Raw genomic sequence first — 18,172 nt, forward strand, 5'->3', positions numbered from 1 at the left:
GAAACTGGGTCTTTTTTTTTTTTTTTTAAGTGAAGAATGACATTTAGAAACCAAGACCTGAGTGCTGGGTATATTCTTTGCTTTTAGGGTATCGTGCTTCTGTAAGTCTTCTAACTGGACAGAATGAACACACATAAATTTATTACATGCTCTATATTTTTTTTCACCTATATAAAACCATGACATCTCCAATTACAATTACAATTCACTATCTCCTGCCGTGAGTCTTCCCTCTTTTCATATTTGTGCCTCCTTCTTTGAGAGTGAGACATCTGGCTTCCATTATTCCCAATATGTATTTATTTGTGTAATACCCTTTATGTAACCAGTCTCTTGACCGTGTGGGCTAACTCCTCATTTCCTGTGTTGTACCAGCCAGCAGTGTTCTCTGCTATTTGGCTAAGGCTGATTCGCATCAACCTGCACTTTGCCCCTCCCCTGTATTCTAGGACTGTTGGCCAGGACTCATCACCCACTTGGCACACCAGCTGACCCTTCCCCCCTGCCCAGTGGTATGCTCGTCTGCTAGGAGTGCGCTGTCCTGGCTTCTGGCACCTGACTTCTGAGAGTTTCTCTCCTATCCCCACTAACTTTGGCTGTGGGCCAGTGGAAATAACTCAATTATTAAATGTTGGCACTGATTCAATCTTATAATTGAATCTATAAAAATATCCATCTCTATGGGATGACCCATGGGCTACGTTATACCAAATATATAAGTATTACTATATACATATTAAATAATAAGCATTATTAATGCCCTAAAGGAAAGGCAGCAGTTAATATGGTATGTTAACTTATTGGACAGTCTTCTTTTTAGACTTTAATATAATGACAGTTATGAATTAAAAATATGTGGTTTGTTGTATTGTCCCTAAAGAATAAAAATGTGGTTCCCTCCCTCCTATTAGGNACTAAGCCACCCAGGCGCCCCTAGGAATTTCTTATATAACAATGCATTCACAGGGTGGTTAGAATTGACCCTAATTACCCAGTTCCTTTGTGGCCACTGACGTAAGTCATGGAAGAATTCTCCATCCTAGGATGAGGCCTCACTCATTTTAGGGCACCTCTGGTAACAAATCACACGTTTATTATTTATAGAACAATTTCCTCCTTTTGTCTGTTTTTAATACTTTCATTTAAAGTAAACATTATGCTAGGTTTTGTGCTTGAAAAGAAATCATTTTTTCAGGGCTAGGGCCAACATAATTTATGTTAGTGTAGAAATAGGAGGGCTCTTTAAGACTGCAGGGGTCAAACTATTTGAAATGCCGTTATGACATTCATGAATGTTATTAAGGGTGGGATACAGGGCTAATTCTTCACATTCAGTGTATTGCCCATTGGCTGATATCTTTTAGCCAAACATAACATGGTTTAAATGGATCTGACTTACCTTTGAGTCCTTTATATAATGGACAAGGCTGTCAGATGGAGGGAAATGAAGTGTTTTGCTGCTGGATGAGGCCCTGTCAAGGTCTTAAGTGGGCATGGTAGACCAGCAGGACAGAGTTTTTGTGGTTTCACCAGAGTGTGTAGGAGAAGCTCCTACCAAAAGTTGTACCTTATATGAAGCCTGTCCAACAGAGAATGAGTAGTCTATAGATTAAGAAACAGCAGAGAAAGGGGGTGGTGATTAGTTTTTTTTCTTTAATGAAATATAAGAAAGCAAGAGTGATATGTGGAGTGGTGTGTTTATAATACTCAATCTGCACCTACCCCAAAACCTCTCTACAAATAACTCTCTCTGTTCTTTAAAAATATGTCTGACTCCACCCATACATTCTAATTCAGAAAAATCTCTGACCTTCTGTCTGGAGTAAGTCCCTTAAGAACCTTTTAAAAATATATGTTTGCATAACTTTGACAAGGTTCTGCTTGGATAGTCTTTGTCTTTTTATTTAATCCCCTATTTGTAGGACATGAATTGGGTTTTGTTGTTTTTTTGTTTTTTTTTTTTTCAAGTTTATTTATTTTGAGAGAGAGAGAGAAGGAGAATACACAGGGGAGGGGCAGAGAGAGAGAATCCCAAGCAGGCTCCGCACTGTCAGTGCAGAGCCTGACATGGGGCTGGAACTCACAAACTGTGAGATTATGACATGAGCCCAAATCGAGAGTTGGACACTAAACCAACCGAGCCACTCAGGCACCCCAGATATGAATTGTTGGCAGGTACAAATTGCTTTGGACTTCTTCTCACGTTCAGAGCACTAAACTTTTCTTTAGCCTTCCTTTGATTTTATCACACTGTTTCTTACAGTATTTGATCACACTGTCCCATATAGTATTTGACAGAAACAGCCTATCAATGATATAGATGGCGATTCTCTTTAGGCACCACATTAGGGAGGCTGGTTCGAATCCAGATGCTGTGGTTGTAATGAAAGGCAGAAAGGAAGTTGGTAGAGTGAAGAGTTGGTGGCCTGTGCCTGATGGTGTCATTTAGGGACTGGACTGCTTACTTCCAAGCTCTTCTTCCACTTTCCCCACTGCAAGTGCTCCCTTGGGCTTGAATTGCCCTTGCCTGATCTGCCATCTCCATGTGTTCAAATCCCACCTTCCCTTACAGTCAACTTACAAGGTATTTCCTGCCTGATGTCTTTCCAGTCTCCTCAGCCCACATCTCTCTTCCTCTATATACTCCTGTAGTATATTTTTTGTACTTCTTCTGATAACTCTTTTTCCATTTTTCTTATATGACAGTGTATCTATATCCTCATTAGATTGCAAAATATTTAAAGGAAGACATCCTGTCGTGGTCATTTAAAAATCTTCCATGTCCTCTGGCACCTGTTAGGTACTTAGTAAGTATATCCTTCCTCTCACACATATTCTGTCTTCACTCGTTGTACTGGATATTCCATGCCTCCTTACTCATTCAATATCAAAGCCCCTCTTCACTGTCATTTACTTTACTTCTCTTCTCTTAATTTTTGGCAGCAAAATAGCCCTTGGAGAATGTCTGGTATAGCCTAGAATTGATTGTAACCTGAATTATCAAGACTAGAACAAGGCTGGCAGCTTGTTCTAGTCTAAATAGCAGCTGGCACATACAACATTTTCAATCCTCCAAGAGCTTTGCATACATTTACTAACTTAAAATAATAAGTAATTTTAATTACGCAGAAGGATGTTTTTCAGTTCCTGAATCCCAGTTATGTTCCCCAATTTTAGCTTCTTTTAAAAAAGTATATTTTGGAGCAAGCTTGCTCTTCTCTGATAGGATAATGTTTTTACTGCAGAGCGTTAATATGCTGAAATAGTATCAGTTAATTACTTCTGAGAAACTTTATTGTCAAGTCTTATTGCTTGAATTTATACTGGGTTTTCATTAAAGTTTAAACTCCATGATCGCATAATATTCTGTAAGAGAATTTATATGTGTCTACATCTCTGGGAATAAAGTTTACCTAGTGACACTTTCGGTTCCAGCTCTCCATAGTTTCTGCGAGAATTCCATAATATTGAAAACCATCTTAGTGTGCAAATATTTTCCAGCATTTAAAATGTTTTCTCTTAATATGAACTTTCAAGGGAATTTCATAGGTTACTTGATAGATGATAACACGTGGGTGCACGTTCAGAACTATAATCTGTAACTACTTAGATAGCCATCTGTCTTACATTTATTGAGTGTGTTCTACCTGCCATGAATATATCCAGATTTTTGGGAAATGAGTGAAGACAAAGGTCACTTGAGTGAAGACAAAGGTCCATGTTTAGATCTTCTATTCCAAAACATGGAGGCGGACAATAAACAAAACATAAGAAATAAGCAGATTTTATTGTCGTCTAGAAAATAATGAGCATTATAGAGGAAAAAGACATAGGTTTTCTTGGGTAAGTAGAGAATACACAGAGCTAGGTGAAGAGTATTAGGAGTCGTAGAGACAGCAAGTTTCAAGTTTTGCTTTAAAGAACTGCAAGTAAGGGACGCCTGGGTGGCTCAGTTGGTTGGGTGTCCAGTTTTGGCTGAGGTCATGATCACAATTATGAGTTCTAGCCCTGCGTTGAGCTCTGTCCTGACTGCTCAGAGCCTGGAGCCGGCTTAGGATTCTGTCTCCCTCTTTCTCTGCCCCTCCCTGCTCATGCTCTGTCTCTCTCTCCTTCAAAAATAAATAAATATTTTTAAAAATTTAAAGGGTTGCAAGTAAATAAAACTGTACCTTGGTAGAGGAAAGAGGGTCAAGAGACCATTTTTATTACGATGGCAAAATTATAGGGATACTAACGGAACTCATTTAGTATAGAAGGAAAATGTGATGAATCACAGAGAAAGGGAGGAACAACTGACTCCTGTCCTTGAGTAAGCAGTTGGAGATGGGCTCTAACACACAATTGGAGGGATTGACATGAATTAGGAGCTCAATAGTTCACTGAAGGCAATAGATGAATATTTGTAACAGGCCAGAAAAAGCTTCCCCTTTGATAAGTATATATCAAAAGCATTTCAGGGGCACCTGGGTGGCTCAGTCCGTTAAGCATCTGACTCTTGATTTCGGTTCAAGTCATGATCTCATGGTTCGGGAGTTCGAACCCCGTTGGGGGCTCTGCACTGACAGTGCAGAGCCTGCTTAGAATTCTCTGTCTCCCTCTCTCTCTACCCCTCCTCCACCTCCCCTCAAGAAGCATTTCCTGGCTGACTCAACACATTAATATTGAGTGTCCCCTATGCACAAGGCATTGGAAACAAAATAATGAGCAACTCATAGTTCTTGTCTTTGTTAAGCTGGTGGTCTAGTGTGCAGAAATTGTCTTTCTTTTTAAGCAGTTAATGCAGTACAAAGAAGACCCCAGTTCCAAGGTGATATTCCTGTACTTCCATCGCACATTTTGGTCTCATAGTTTCAGCACTTAACACAAGCACACAAGTTTACTTCTCACTCCAATTGGTATTCTGAGAAAAAGTGATTTCTACACATTCCCACAATCCCATTTCCATCTAGACTCCCCGGGCTCAATAGATGTCTACTGGTTGTGACTGCAAGGGCTCTCATTCTGTAACGCAGCTTACATAGTGTGCTAAATATTGATGAAATGGTTATATGCTCAGCTACGAGACTCTTAGTATAACTGGTTTATATGTACTACATCCACCGTATAGCAGCAGGGAAGGGAATATAATCTGGCCACTTAGCCCCTAGGTAAGACTGTCAGCCTCCTTTGTAATACTGTTTTTATGGAAAAAAATGTGTTTTGTGTGTATAGTCTTGATTTAGATTCCTTTTTTGGTAAGCATGACCCCCTGTGATTGCCAATACAATTGACTTCTCTGGGAGGGAACAGAGTGGAGATCTGTAGGTGTCAGAAGAATATATTGGCCCTTGCTCTTCAGATTCCCCTACTTTTCTCTATAGTGTCTCTTTTTATTGCATTTTGGACACACCCATTAATCGTCTTCCATTTTGCTCATTGGCTTTTAAGGAGCAAAACGAGTCTAGTTGCTTCACGTGGATATTAGGGTGTTGCTGTCCATAGTGCTTGAGGGAAGAGTGAAAACAAAAGCGTTCACTGGAAAACCTGTCCATCTGTTATCCTCTTTACTCTTGTTTGTTTTATCACATCTGCAAGAATATCTCGTCAGCTATGGCCTATATAAGTAAAATGATTTAGTTGAAACCTAACCAAAATTTGATCCGAACTGCAGACATTCCAAGGATCACTGTGCAGCTCCCTGTGGTGTCTGTTCCCCATTTCAGAAACCACTTCTAGAGGAAGCTCTTTTGTGTTATTACTTTGATCGTTTCTTTTCATCTCTCCTGTGCTGTTACCTCTCTTTAATTGTATTTTACTTTACTACATTAATTAACTGTGCCAGCTGGGGAGAGTTTCATACCCCTTTCCTCAGCATCCAGTTAGAGACCAAGTCCATATGTCTTCTGCTTCCCCTTGTGAAGCAAGCTTATTATCTAGTTGGAATGTTCCTCTCGAAATGATCCCCAGGTCGACTGTATTGTTGTGGTAATGGGATGCAGAGAATTAGGAATATCTCTCATCCATGGCCGGAAAAGACTGTCTGAAATGGTCTTCAAAGTCTGCATAGATGCACTGCAGTTGATTTTCAGGTTTGCATCAGTATGATTGGTTCCCATTGTCTGTGATACTCATACGTCACCCCATATGCCCCGCATAGACTGTGCACTGGAGTTGCATTCTCAGTGACGGGCGCATTAGAAGGAACGTCTGATGGTAACTGACTGAAACCTGGAGCCAGACATATTTTTAAGGGTCTTTTTGGCCATCTCATACTACAGCTACATCAACGCACTGTCAATTCCATTATGGACACAGTGACAGACTACAGTAGAGGTTCCCAAATAACCATCAGAATCACCTGATGGCCTTGTCAAAATACTGATTCTTGGGCCCTGCTCCAGACTTCTGAACCAGCTCACACAGTTGACTAGTGGCTCTAAGGAGCCATCATTTGGTAGTAACAACTTGGATGCAAGCCGGAGATTATACCAATATAGTAAATATAATGGTTTCCATAATTATACTTCCATTTGAATATGTTTTTAACCTGGATCATTAGAAGAATCTCCTAAGGAGCTTTAAGAGTTGACAAATTTACAATCCCTCTCTGGCTGGCTTAGGCAAAAGCAGTGATGAAGTATTTTTTCTTATTAAGACTTTCCACAAATAAGCCTAGTCATTCATAAAGTGTTTTGTACAAAACACTGTCTCACTTGATTCTCATAGCCATCCATAATTATAAATCTGCTTTGCATATGAGAAAGCAGAGTATATGTCACAAAACCTTTCATTGTGGGCATGAACTTGATCATTCCTTTGGCCATTGGCATTCATACTGTCTTGTTTCCTTATAGTACTTTATCATAGTGGCTTGATATTTTTCATATCCATTGTTAAGTGGCTCCTATATATCTGCTGTGTTCTATATCTGCAGACATTATTCCCATGTACTTTAGGATCCTCTATTACTGACTTCAACATTTAACAAGTTTATTTATTTATTTTGAGAGAGAGAGAAAGTGTGAATGGGGGAGGGGCAGAGAGAGAAAGTGGGATAGAGAAAGAATCCCAAGCAGGCGCCCCACTACCAGTGCAGAGACTAATCTAAGGCTCAATCCCACAACCCATAAAATTGTGACCTGAGCCAAAATCAGTTGACAGATTTGGACATTTAACTGACTGAGCCACCCAAGTACCCCTATTACTGCAACATTTAAAGCTATTAAAAAAATTCTTCCTGAAAAACAGAACTGTATATTTGAGACATAGATGTATAAATAAAGGAAGCATTCTAAATTCTCAACTAGCATGGTTGGGGGAGGTTTTGTGTATATTCCTCATGAAGATATTCCTTTATAATATGACATGTAGCAGAGCTTAGTTCAGTCACACACTTATGAAGCACCTATTCTTTGCATATTTTCTCACTTTAAAAATATTATGTAGAATAATAATAGTGGTATCCACCATTTACTGAGTGCATCTTGTATGCCTGGTCCTCTGCTGATACTTTCCATGGACTATCTCCCTTGACTTTCATGATAGTTCTAGAAACTAAATGCTATTATCATCTTTATTCTACTGATGAGGAATCATAGGCTTGGAGAGGTTAAGTGGCTTGCCCACAGTGAAACAGTTAGAAATAGCAGAGCCCAAGATTTTAAAGCCAGGCAGTGTAGTACCCAAACCCACCCATTTAATAACCACTGTGCTATATGAATCTCATGGAACATACTCTGTGGAACCATGAGCTTTGTAGAGAAACGTGTGAACAGTTGGTGTTTTAGTTTAAAGATTAGGACTGTACTGTGAGAGCACAGAAAATGGTGTCTTTAGGTAAATTATTCTCATTGATCAACAGTTGATTCTTCTTGGGACAGCCTCATTTACCTTCCGCTGTCGTCCGTGTCTGTATAGCCTGGAGACAAAGAGGTGGGAGAGGGCGGTGAGGCATGTGGGCTCTGGGGGCAGACTGTATAGAGTTTAAACAACCCAGACAACCCAGGCTCCGGTACTGGCTTGCTGTTTACCGGAGGTATGACTTTTGGGCGGGTTTCTCAGCCTGTGTGCATTTCCTCACTGCTAAAAATGTGCTGACTTCATGGAGTTAATTTGAGGATTAGGAGGTAATAGGACTGTGACACTTAGGACAGTATGTGGAACAAAGGGACCAGTCAGTAAGTGTTAGACCTGATCATATTGCTCTGCTAAAGGCTTGCTTTGAGAATATTATTACGGGCTTAATCGTGTACCTCTAAATTTATATACTGAAGTCCTAACTGCTGGCACACTTCAGAGTAGTGGCTGTATTTGTAGATTAGGACATTCGAGAGGTAATTAAGATCAAATGAAGTCATTTGGGAGGGTCCCACTCTGATAGGACTGATGCCTTTATAGGAGCAGAGGAGGCAGGAAGGATACGTGCGTACAAAGGCCACGTGAGAACACAGTGGGAAGGTAGCTGTCTGCAAGTCAAGGAGTGTGTCCTCAGAAGGAACCAAACCTGCCCAACACCTTAGTCTTGGACTTTTAGCCACCAGAGCTGTGAAGAAATAAATTTCTGTTGCTTAAGACACACAGTTCGTGGTATTTTGTTATGGTAGCTCTAACAAACTAATACATCATAAATGGCAGCCTCAGGAATGTTCTGGATGTTACAGTATGACTGGAGTAATGAGTGACAAGATCCCTCCTTCCCTCTCATCACTACATCTCATTAACAACACTGAGGGGGACACTGAACAATAAGCCACAGGACAATAAGCCATGGTGGGGGTGGGAGTCCTATAGAGTTTCCCTTAATTTCTGGGTCGGTTTCCTCCTTACTATATTAAATACTGTGTTTTCGGTATTAAGGCAAAGGTTGAAAAGGGGTATATAATACCCATAAAGCTCCTTATGAGTCAAATCCACACAGGCACACACACAAACCAACACAGAAGAAATTGGAATGGCTTTTCAGGGGTCACATACTCAATCGCCTAAAGGCAATAAAGCATAACTTCAAGTTGTATCCAGCCTCCATGTGGTGACTTTAATAGTTCTAACCAGGCAATTCTATCCCCTTAGACACACAATGGGCCAGCTTTCCAAAAGACCAGAATAGAGATCTGTATGAACTCAAGTTAGTTAGCTTCAGGGAGCTATGTGGGAAAAACGTATATGGAATTACTAGTAGCTAGCTTACTAGTTTTTATTTGTTGAAAGTAAATAGAATATTAGATTTGGTTTTCAGGTCACAAGTATTTGGAGTTTCTGACAAGGATGGTTGGAAATTGGGCCAGCAATCTGGGATAACATTGTGGGAACTGAGATGTTCTCTGATGTCTATCACCTGTCCGTACACCACCCCTACCACCATCAACCCACAAATGTGATTTCAAAACCCACTTTGATTTCCTCTCTCTCTTTTATCTTTTGCGCTAATATCTGCCAAAAGGAACATTTTTTAATGGAGAAATTTTTCTATGCAATCAGTGCTAGGTTCTTAATGATGGCTCCTGTTAACTAAAAAGAGCTCAAAGCATGGAAATAAAAATGTTAATTTTAGAGACCCTGCTGCTTTTACCTCTGAAAAACTATAATCTTCCAATTTAAGTGCATCTGAACTTGTCATAGAGAGAGAGCTCTGTTTCTTCACAGACTAAAGTGCCTGTACTGTTCAATAGCCTAATGTTCTCTTTGATCATAAGTAGATTCAGATTAGTCATCTGTTAGTCAAGGTGCTGATTATGGCCTTATTAAACCTCATCTCCTTGATAATCTAATTTTCTGCTAAGCTTCAAAAATGGTAAGAAATCTTATTAATATTGCTTTCAAGATTGAGTTAACCTGTCTGAATTCTGAGAAATTGGACCAATTTTATCTTTGTTATGTTACTTAGCCTTTTCAATAGAAAAATGTCAGTAAAGGCCAAAAATAATAATGTTACTCCAGGAACTTCTGTAGGCTCATGATCACAGATGAGATGACAGGACTTACCTTTGTGGAATCACAACTTTGTGACATTATATCTCTTCAGATCCAACTTTTATATGCCAATAGTGTTGGCTATCAACTCACAGTTTGAGAGGCAAGTTAATGAAAATATTCCTATAATGTGTGCGGTGTTTTCTTTTTTCCAGTCCATCTTTTTCTTTTTATAACAAAAGTTACCTATAAATGTAAATCAGTACTACATTTACCATATTTTAAAGTTTAATTAATTATTCTTTATGAGAGGAAATAGAGAGCAGGGTTGGGGGGGGGGGAGACAGAGAATCTCAAGCATGTTCTGTACTGTCAGTGCAGAGCCCCATGTGGGGCTTGAACTCATGAACCATGAGATCATGACCTGAACTGAAATCAAGAGTCAGATACTTAGCTGACTGAGCCACCCATGCATCCCTAACATTTACCATATTTTAACAAGTCAATTCAAAAAGTCCTTGCTCGTCTCATAGGTGTTAGATACTTATTGATAAAAGTAGTTGACTAGGCTTGCATAACCTTACAGTGGAAACCCACTGGGTTTGATTTTGTAAGTACAGTCAGGGCTGTATGGTACACACCATTGCACAGGGGTGTCATGTACATGGCAGAATGTGGGCATGCCCCTGAATTTTCAGTGATTGCTCCTGTGAGTTTAGTTCCATAGAAATTATTAATTCATTCTATGCATTGTGCCTACAATTTAATCAAAGCAATGCCTCAACTATGGTTTCTTTCTTCTGGGCAGAAGTAACTGGGTTAAAGGTGAGCTAACAAAATTGTACCTCTTTATGACTCCTGAAGTTTCTAGGTATAAGTATTAATAAATATTAATATATTTTTAATGCTTCAGAATTTAATATATCTAACGATAAACAACTCATTATTCATCAAATAGCTAAATGCAAACCAACTTGACAATAAACTATTTAAAAAAATAAATTCACTAATGATTCGGGTGGTTAAAAAAATAATAATAAATGCAGCCCTGTTTTTAAACCCAGTACCTATAATAGGACTTTGAGATACTTCTTTGTTTCAGTCTGTGGTAGCTCTTCTTACCAGGAACTTGGTTCACCTTGAAGGAAAACTATCTATAACTCTTCTGGTTCACTTACCAGATGGTAGGAGACATTGAAATAGTAGTGGTTTTTTTAAAAAAAAAAACAAGGAAAATATTTAATAATATTTTATGTGATTCAACATATCCAGAGATTATCATTTCAGCCTGTAATCAATATTTAAAAAATTCTTAGTGAGTTATTTGACATGAGCTTTTCACAACAAAGAAATGTGGCTAGTCTGAACCACAGCGGGCTATAAGTGCAAAATACATACCAGATTTTAAAGACTTGGTGTGAAAAGTAATGGTCCTTTGATACTATATAGGTTAAATCTCTGTCTGAAGAGTTTGAAGTGCTGTCCAAGGTGCTGAAGAGAGACACAAATGAGATCTAGCCAGGAGCCCAGTATGACTGGGAACCTGCCATCTCTCCTTGCCTCCCCCACTTACCCCAAGACATACATACAAATAATTAAGGAATTGGTGCTACTAAGGACCAATCTGATGTCAAAAAATTTGGAAACACATTTAATTAGGTATGGAATGTGATTTCTTTGTATTGAGTAACGTAGGTATCTGAAACCTTCCATGATGGTGTGCCTGCGGTTTTCTTTCTCTAACTATTAGGTTTTAAACTTCATTCTAATCCTTGGGGGAGGGGGGAGGTGGCTATCATGAGTAGTGCTTACAGGAGTAAGGGAAGAAAGCAACAGCCTCAAGGTGCCACTCAGCAAGGGAATAAAGAGATTTTTTGACTGGAGGCAGTAATTCTCAGACTTTTATAAGGTTTTAAAACCATGTATACTATTTGCATGCCTGTTAATTTTTGATTATCTCCATGATGAAACCTAAAATGACTCTGTCTTGTTTTCCAGAACAGCTAGGAAACAGGGAACTATGGAGACTGATTCCTTCTCCCTAGCCTTGCAAGAGTGTGACACCCAAGGGAGAGCGTGGGTAGGAGTAGCTTTAATGAGGAAGGAAGAGCAGGCCAATTCCCTTGGCTGTGTGGGAAGAAAGGGAGGCCTGGGCATTGTCTGGGCCGGAGAAGCAGCAGCTTCTGACACTGATAAATGATTCAATTTAAAAAATAAATGAAGAACCTCCAACACCAGGGCTATGTTATTAAACTGTGTGCCCGGACAAGGGACTCTGTAGGCGTGAGTCCTTAGATCTTATCTACAGAAGAGTATTTGTTGACAATCAGACAACTTAATTAGAATAGACTCACTTAGGGGTACCTATGTGGTTCAGTCTGTTAAATGTCCACCTTCAGCTCAGGTCATGATCTCTTGGTTTGTGGATTCGAGCCCCACGTCCAGCTCTCTACTGACAGCTCAGAGCCTAGGGCCTGCTTTGGATTCTGTGTCTCCCTTTCTCTCTGCCCCTCCCTCCCCCTCTCATGCTCTGTCTCTTTCTGTCTCAAAAATAAACAATAAAGAAAAAAAAGAACATAAGACTCACTTGGCCTTATGTTACCTTAAGCCCTGAGAACATGACCACAAGTTAGAACCATAGTTTAATCTTACCTTACAGAGAATGACAAAGAAATAGAAGGGAAAATATACTTATGTAGTTGTAGATTGTGGAATTTTGAATCTGTTTTCCATGTAATGCATAATTCAAGGCTGAATTACTGAAATGTTAATTTTCAGAGGAACATGAAACAAATTTCAGATGCAGTGAAATCTGAGCTTTGCTGTAAGAATTTCTAATTTAAAACATCTTTGTGATTTACATAGGATGACGATGTTAAGGAAATTTTATTTATTTTGTGGGGAAAAACTACTCTGTGGCATCTTATACATGAACGGTTTCTCTCCAGAGCCTTTTACCTTTTTGATTCAGGCAGAATTTTAGATGAAATTCAGTATGGTTATTACCAAATGATTTATGAACTTTAATAATCATGGAGAAAAATTAAGAATTTTAATAATTGGAAAAGAAGAAAGTTATTTAAATCAGCCTTTCAGTTTATTTGCCTAAATGAGCTCATCTGTTTAAGCCATTATTGTATAATTTGAACTTTCTGCCACTCAGATATCGAAAAAATTTCTTCTGGGACTCTTTTATTTCATTTTTGAAAAATGTTTATTGCTTTGGCTGGGTAAATGCAGTCTAGGAGTGAAGGCTGAATTCTTTCATTCTCTCTCTTGTTCTGAAAGAAGAAGCAGTTGTGGGTTTAACCTGATGTGCTTTGTTTCTTAAATATTTGGGAAAAGAATACCTTTCCCTGCTACTTTTTTGCTATTTCCAGATACCCTGCACGGTTGTGTTGTCTCATAACCATCAGTTACTGCAGCAGGCTTTGTATTACCTTCAGAGGGGAAAGCCTTCTGGGTGAGAAATGAGCCTTGCCTTAGCTCAGGGCTTTGCATGCTTGCAGAGAAGGACTCATAGAGCAGAGCTCTAAAGCAGACAGCTGAAAACAGGAGATGTCTGTGGAGTTCTGTGTTTAATCTCTGTAGTTTTTCATTGTACATCATAACAGATTGCTTCGTGTTTACAAAAGAACGGTTTCTTCTCCATTTGCTCCCCTCCAACCTCAGTAAGTTGATGTTCTAGAGATAGGTTCTAGGTTTATTTTGTGGCTCTTTGTGCCCCCAGCAAACCAGTAAGTACCCCCAAGGTATATACTTACTCATTTAGAAAAACATGGCCATAGGGGATTCAGAGCCTCCTAATGGCAGCTTTTAGTGCTGTAGGCTTTAGATTGATCTGGGTCTGGATCTGTCCAGGTTAATCACATGTCTGGTTTTGGATATTCTCTCTAAATTATCTGCCATCTTAGGACACATGATTCTGGGCCTTGCTGTTCTCTCTTAGTACTATCCACTTCTTTGTATCACTTGACCAGCACTTTGTTCTTCCATTTGCTAAGCCGTCCACTTTGTCCTTAAGCCTTCCAATAGGATTTACTTTCTGCAGTGTTTCTGTAAATGCCTTCAGTGCTTTTCTTCTAACTCTGTTGGCTTTTTATTTTTTCTGTTAGAGTTCAGCCTTCTCCATCTTTCAGCATTTCCACTGATGGTGGAACCATTTTTCTCAGGCCATTGAGGGCAGGTGATGCTGGGGTAGCAGTACCTAAGTGGTTTCCAGCAACAGAGCTTTGTTTCTCACTCATGAGAATGTGAACGCAGTTGTGCTCCAAGTTCTCTTCACTCTGTGACCCAGTCTGGAGAAGCAGCCCATATCTAGAATGTTACAGGACTTGGGGTAGAGGGGAAAGAAATGGTAGGACTGTGTGATGACTGTGACACTTGCTCAGGAGTGGGACATGCCACTTCAACTCCCAATGAATTGGAACCATGTCTCACAGCCAAGGCCAATGTTGATGGGCTGGATCTGATCAGGTCTGGTAAAGAGGTATAGATTCGGCAGTAATGCAGTCTCCCACAGCCTTATCTTTTCAGCTTATATACTCAAGAATCTGACACAGTGCTTGTCATATAATAGATATTAAGCATGGGAAAGACCTACTTCTTTCTTCCCCAAATTCTTTTTGTGGTGATGTTAGGGATGTTGGCCTATCTGCACCTGTTTCTTCTCTGGATCCTTTTTATCCTCTACAGTTACGCACGTGTTGATTGATCATCAGTATTTTCTATTCATTCTCCTCATCCATTCCCTATAGTTTTCCACTCTATACTTTGATGTTTTGGAAATCCAGAATGGCCTTTTGTTTGTTTGGTTTTGGTTTTGTTTTTGTTTTTATCTAGCTTATGACAGTTTGCTTTCAGATGATGTTTCTTAGTGGTTCAACCAGAGAAGGGAAACAGAGTTTTGATTTTAAACCATGTTGAGACACCAGGCATACTATACCATACAGGAAAGTATTCTCATTCAGAAGCCCTTCTTGTATCCAGCCATTGTCTTAAACACTCCTTTTCAGAGTTTCTTTGTATTGATTACTATCTATCTTTAAATGTAATGGCCATTTTGTCTTTACTTTGTACTCCCAAATACTTTGAATGGTTATTGCAGAGCTAAATGTAACCTGCTTTGCAATGCAATTTTTATTTCAATACTTTGGTTTCTCCACTAGATTGCAAGTTATTGAAGGACATTAGGTTTTTTCCCTTCGTACTTCTTCCCCCACATTTTGTGGGGTTTTTTTTGTTTTTTTTTTGCTAAACGCTAACACATGCTTGCTGAATTGAATGTGACTATGATAGTTGCTATATTTTTAACTATCAAGTTAGACTTAAAATGTGGTTGCTGTTTTATTAATTATCAAGGTGGAGTCATTCTGTGTGCTAGCTCTTTGCAAGTTGGTTAAGTGATTTTGTGGTTTAAATGCGTATTTAAAATTTTTTTTAATGTTTGTTTATTTTTGAGAGAGAGAGACAGAGTGCTAGCAGGGGAGGGGCAGAGAGAGAGGGAGACACAGAATCTGAAACAGGCTCCAGGTTCTGAGCTGTCAGCACATACCCTGACGTGGGGCTCAACTCGGGTATGGCAAGATCATGACTTGAGCCAAAGTCAGACATTCAACCTACTGAGCCACCCAGGTGCCCCGGTTTAAATGCATATTTTAAAAATATTTTCAATTGCAGTGACCTAGCATCTCCCTATTATGAGCTCACTGGATTTCGTTGCTACTGCCAGCAAGGGTGACTGTTTGTGTGAGGGCTTTCACCTGCACCACGCCCACTACCCCCAACAAGGAACAGCCCTCAGCTAACAACTGATGGGAGTTGGTGGTTGAATGTCCCACTTCCCTTGCTCCCCAGTTAGGATATCTAAGGGTTGTTTGACACTTCCTCTCAGAGCTCCTGGGGGCACTGAGGCTGGGATGCCCACTGTGGTAACTGCTTGATCGTGCACCCTGTGTTGGCTCTCCTCCTTCTTGCCTCATTTCTCCACTCCTTGCAATGTCATCCTAGTCTCAAGAGTTGCTAAGCCTAATCCAAACCAAAACAAAGATATTCATATATATATTAAAATATGAAATCCAAACCAAAACAAATATATATATATAAAATATATTCATATGTATATTAAAATTTATTATTTCAGAGTTTCTCTATTTTGGTAATGTCCAATAAGAATATAATGCAAACCACACAGGTAATTAAAAATTTTCTAGTGGCCACATCTTAAAAGTGAAAAGAAAGAGTGAAATTAATTTTAATAATACAGTTTATTGGGGCATCAGGGTGCCTCAGTCAGTTGAGCATCCGATTCTTGGTTTCAGCTCAGGTCATGATCCCGGAGAAGTGGAATCGAGCCCCGTGTTGCTTATGACTCTCTCTCTCTCTCTCTTCTTCTGCCCTTCTCCCCTGTTCGAGCTCCCTCTCCCTCTCACTCTCGCTCTCTCTCAAAATAAAAAAAATACAGTTTATTTAACTCAGTATATTCAAAATATTACCAGTTTAACATGTAATTGGCATAAAACATATCCATTTGATTTTTTTGAAGGAAGTCTCTGAAATCTGGTGTTTTACACTTACAGCACATTTCTGTTTGGACCAGCCACATAGCAAGCAGTCGCCACATGTACCTAATAGCTACTATATTGAACAGTGGTGATCAGTCTCCTATTGTTGTATTCCATGCATCAAAATTTAAGGACTTGCTAGTTCTTGAATAGACAGGAGGCTGTCTGGTGGGTACAGTTTCCTTTCTCAGCAAAATCTCCCTTGCCATTTCCTTTCCTTTTAAGCTGAATAAAATCCCTATAAATATCAACACTGACAGGCACCTTGTTTAGTCTGCATGTGTACATATTTATGCTCTTTCAAGAATGAGCCTCTGGTAATAATAAACCCTGAGACTTATTGCCTCTCACATGTTTCCATGCAAACTGTAGACAAGATGCTTAGCCTCTCTGTGTTTGTATCTTTTTCAGGCAGAGGGTACCAGGCTTCAGCGAGAACTTCGAGGATATTTAGCAGCTATCAAAGGTAAATGTGTGTGAGTTGTTTACTGCATGTCCCCAAGCCCAGATTGTTCTTGACATTCACGAGTGGCAGGATTCAGTGTTAATTACAAAGCCAGTTGGCTTTCTGGCAAGATGGGTACTTGAGCACAGGTGTTCATTCCACCCACTCCCCAAATCCCATTGAAATGGTAATCAGAATATACGAGAAAAAAAAAAAGATGTCTGCTGTGATGCTAGAAAGGAGGAAAAAGTGCCTCCCACACCAGAGATTTCTAGGAAGCATTGTGAGATAGCGTGGGCCTGAGGCCTCGTTTAAGAGAAGGTGCAGCTGGTTATATCCCAAGGGAGGGCATGTCCCAAGAGGAGCACATTCACTGACTCACTTACACCCTCCAGCTGGAAGGGGTAAGGGGTGGTGGCAGACGGAGGGATATCAGAAATCAGGGCCCTGGACCACCTGTGGCTTGTGGGGACCTGCGGCACTTGCAGCCCTGCCACCATGCGGAGACGGAGAGGCCGTGATGTTGGTTTCTGGTCTCACCCATGCAAGGCAAAGGTATGAGGGGGGTGGTGGAGGAAGAGGGCGGCAGGGAGGTGTGCTCTGTCCCTGCCTGCTCCACGTCACCGAGCTGCCTGAGTCCGATCAGGTGCGTCTGTCGATGTGATGGATCACAGGGCAGACTTCGAGATTAGTGGGGGAGAACGGATCGATCATCTGCCAGGGGTCTTGGATGAACTGGCTAAACTCTCAGAACAAAGTAAGATTCACACTCACAGCCTCACACTCTACTCCGTCGTTCTCACCTGCAGATCTAGTAAGGAGTTAAATATGTATACGAGGAGATGTTCTAAAGGACTAGAATAAAATAGTCCCTAGTCTTGGGTGACAAGGTCTTTACAAGGGTAACCCAAAACACAGAAACCATAAAGGGAATGGTTGAGAGATTTGACCTCACGAATATGTCAGACTTCCATATCCGCTTAAAAAATTATTTTGACAATATATTTAATGAAAGTGAACCAAAGTATTAAGAGCTCGGTAGGTAAATTACATGATTGTCAGCTGATTAAAAGAAAAAAATAGGTAGAACATATGAAGAGAAAATTAGCCAGAGAAGAACTGGTAGGTGGGTAATAAGTGTGAAAAAAGCGTTTATCCTCATGGATGGATAATCAAAGAATATTAAATGAAATCAGAAGGGGGGATGCTACCATTTTTCCTCCAAATGTTCAAAGACATTGAAATACAAAAGGACAGCATAATATATAGCATTGGA

General features: G+C 39.9%; 1 protein-coding gene across 1 annotated transcript in view; it reads left to right on the forward strand.

The window, feature by feature from the left end:
- The window catches only part of AMPH (amphiphysin), a 137,159-nt gene that overhangs the window by 19,668 nt on the left and 99,319 nt on the right, over positions 1 to 18,172 (forward strand). Inside the window, exon 3 of the mRNA XM_077781160.1 lies at positions 16,863 to 16,917. Coding sequence (XP_077637286.1) covers positions 16,863 to 16,917 — 55 coding nt within the window. The remainder of the gene's footprint in view (positions 1 to 16,862; positions 16,918 to 18,172) is intronic.

Source organism: Crocuta crocuta, unplaced genomic scaffold (genome assembly GCF_008692635.1).
Source record: "Crocuta crocuta isolate KB4526 unplaced genomic scaffold, BGI_CrCroc_1.0 scaffold108, whole genome shotgun sequence".
Classification (NCBI taxonomy): domain Eukaryota; kingdom Metazoa; phylum Chordata; class Mammalia; order Carnivora; family Hyaenidae; genus Crocuta; species Crocuta crocuta.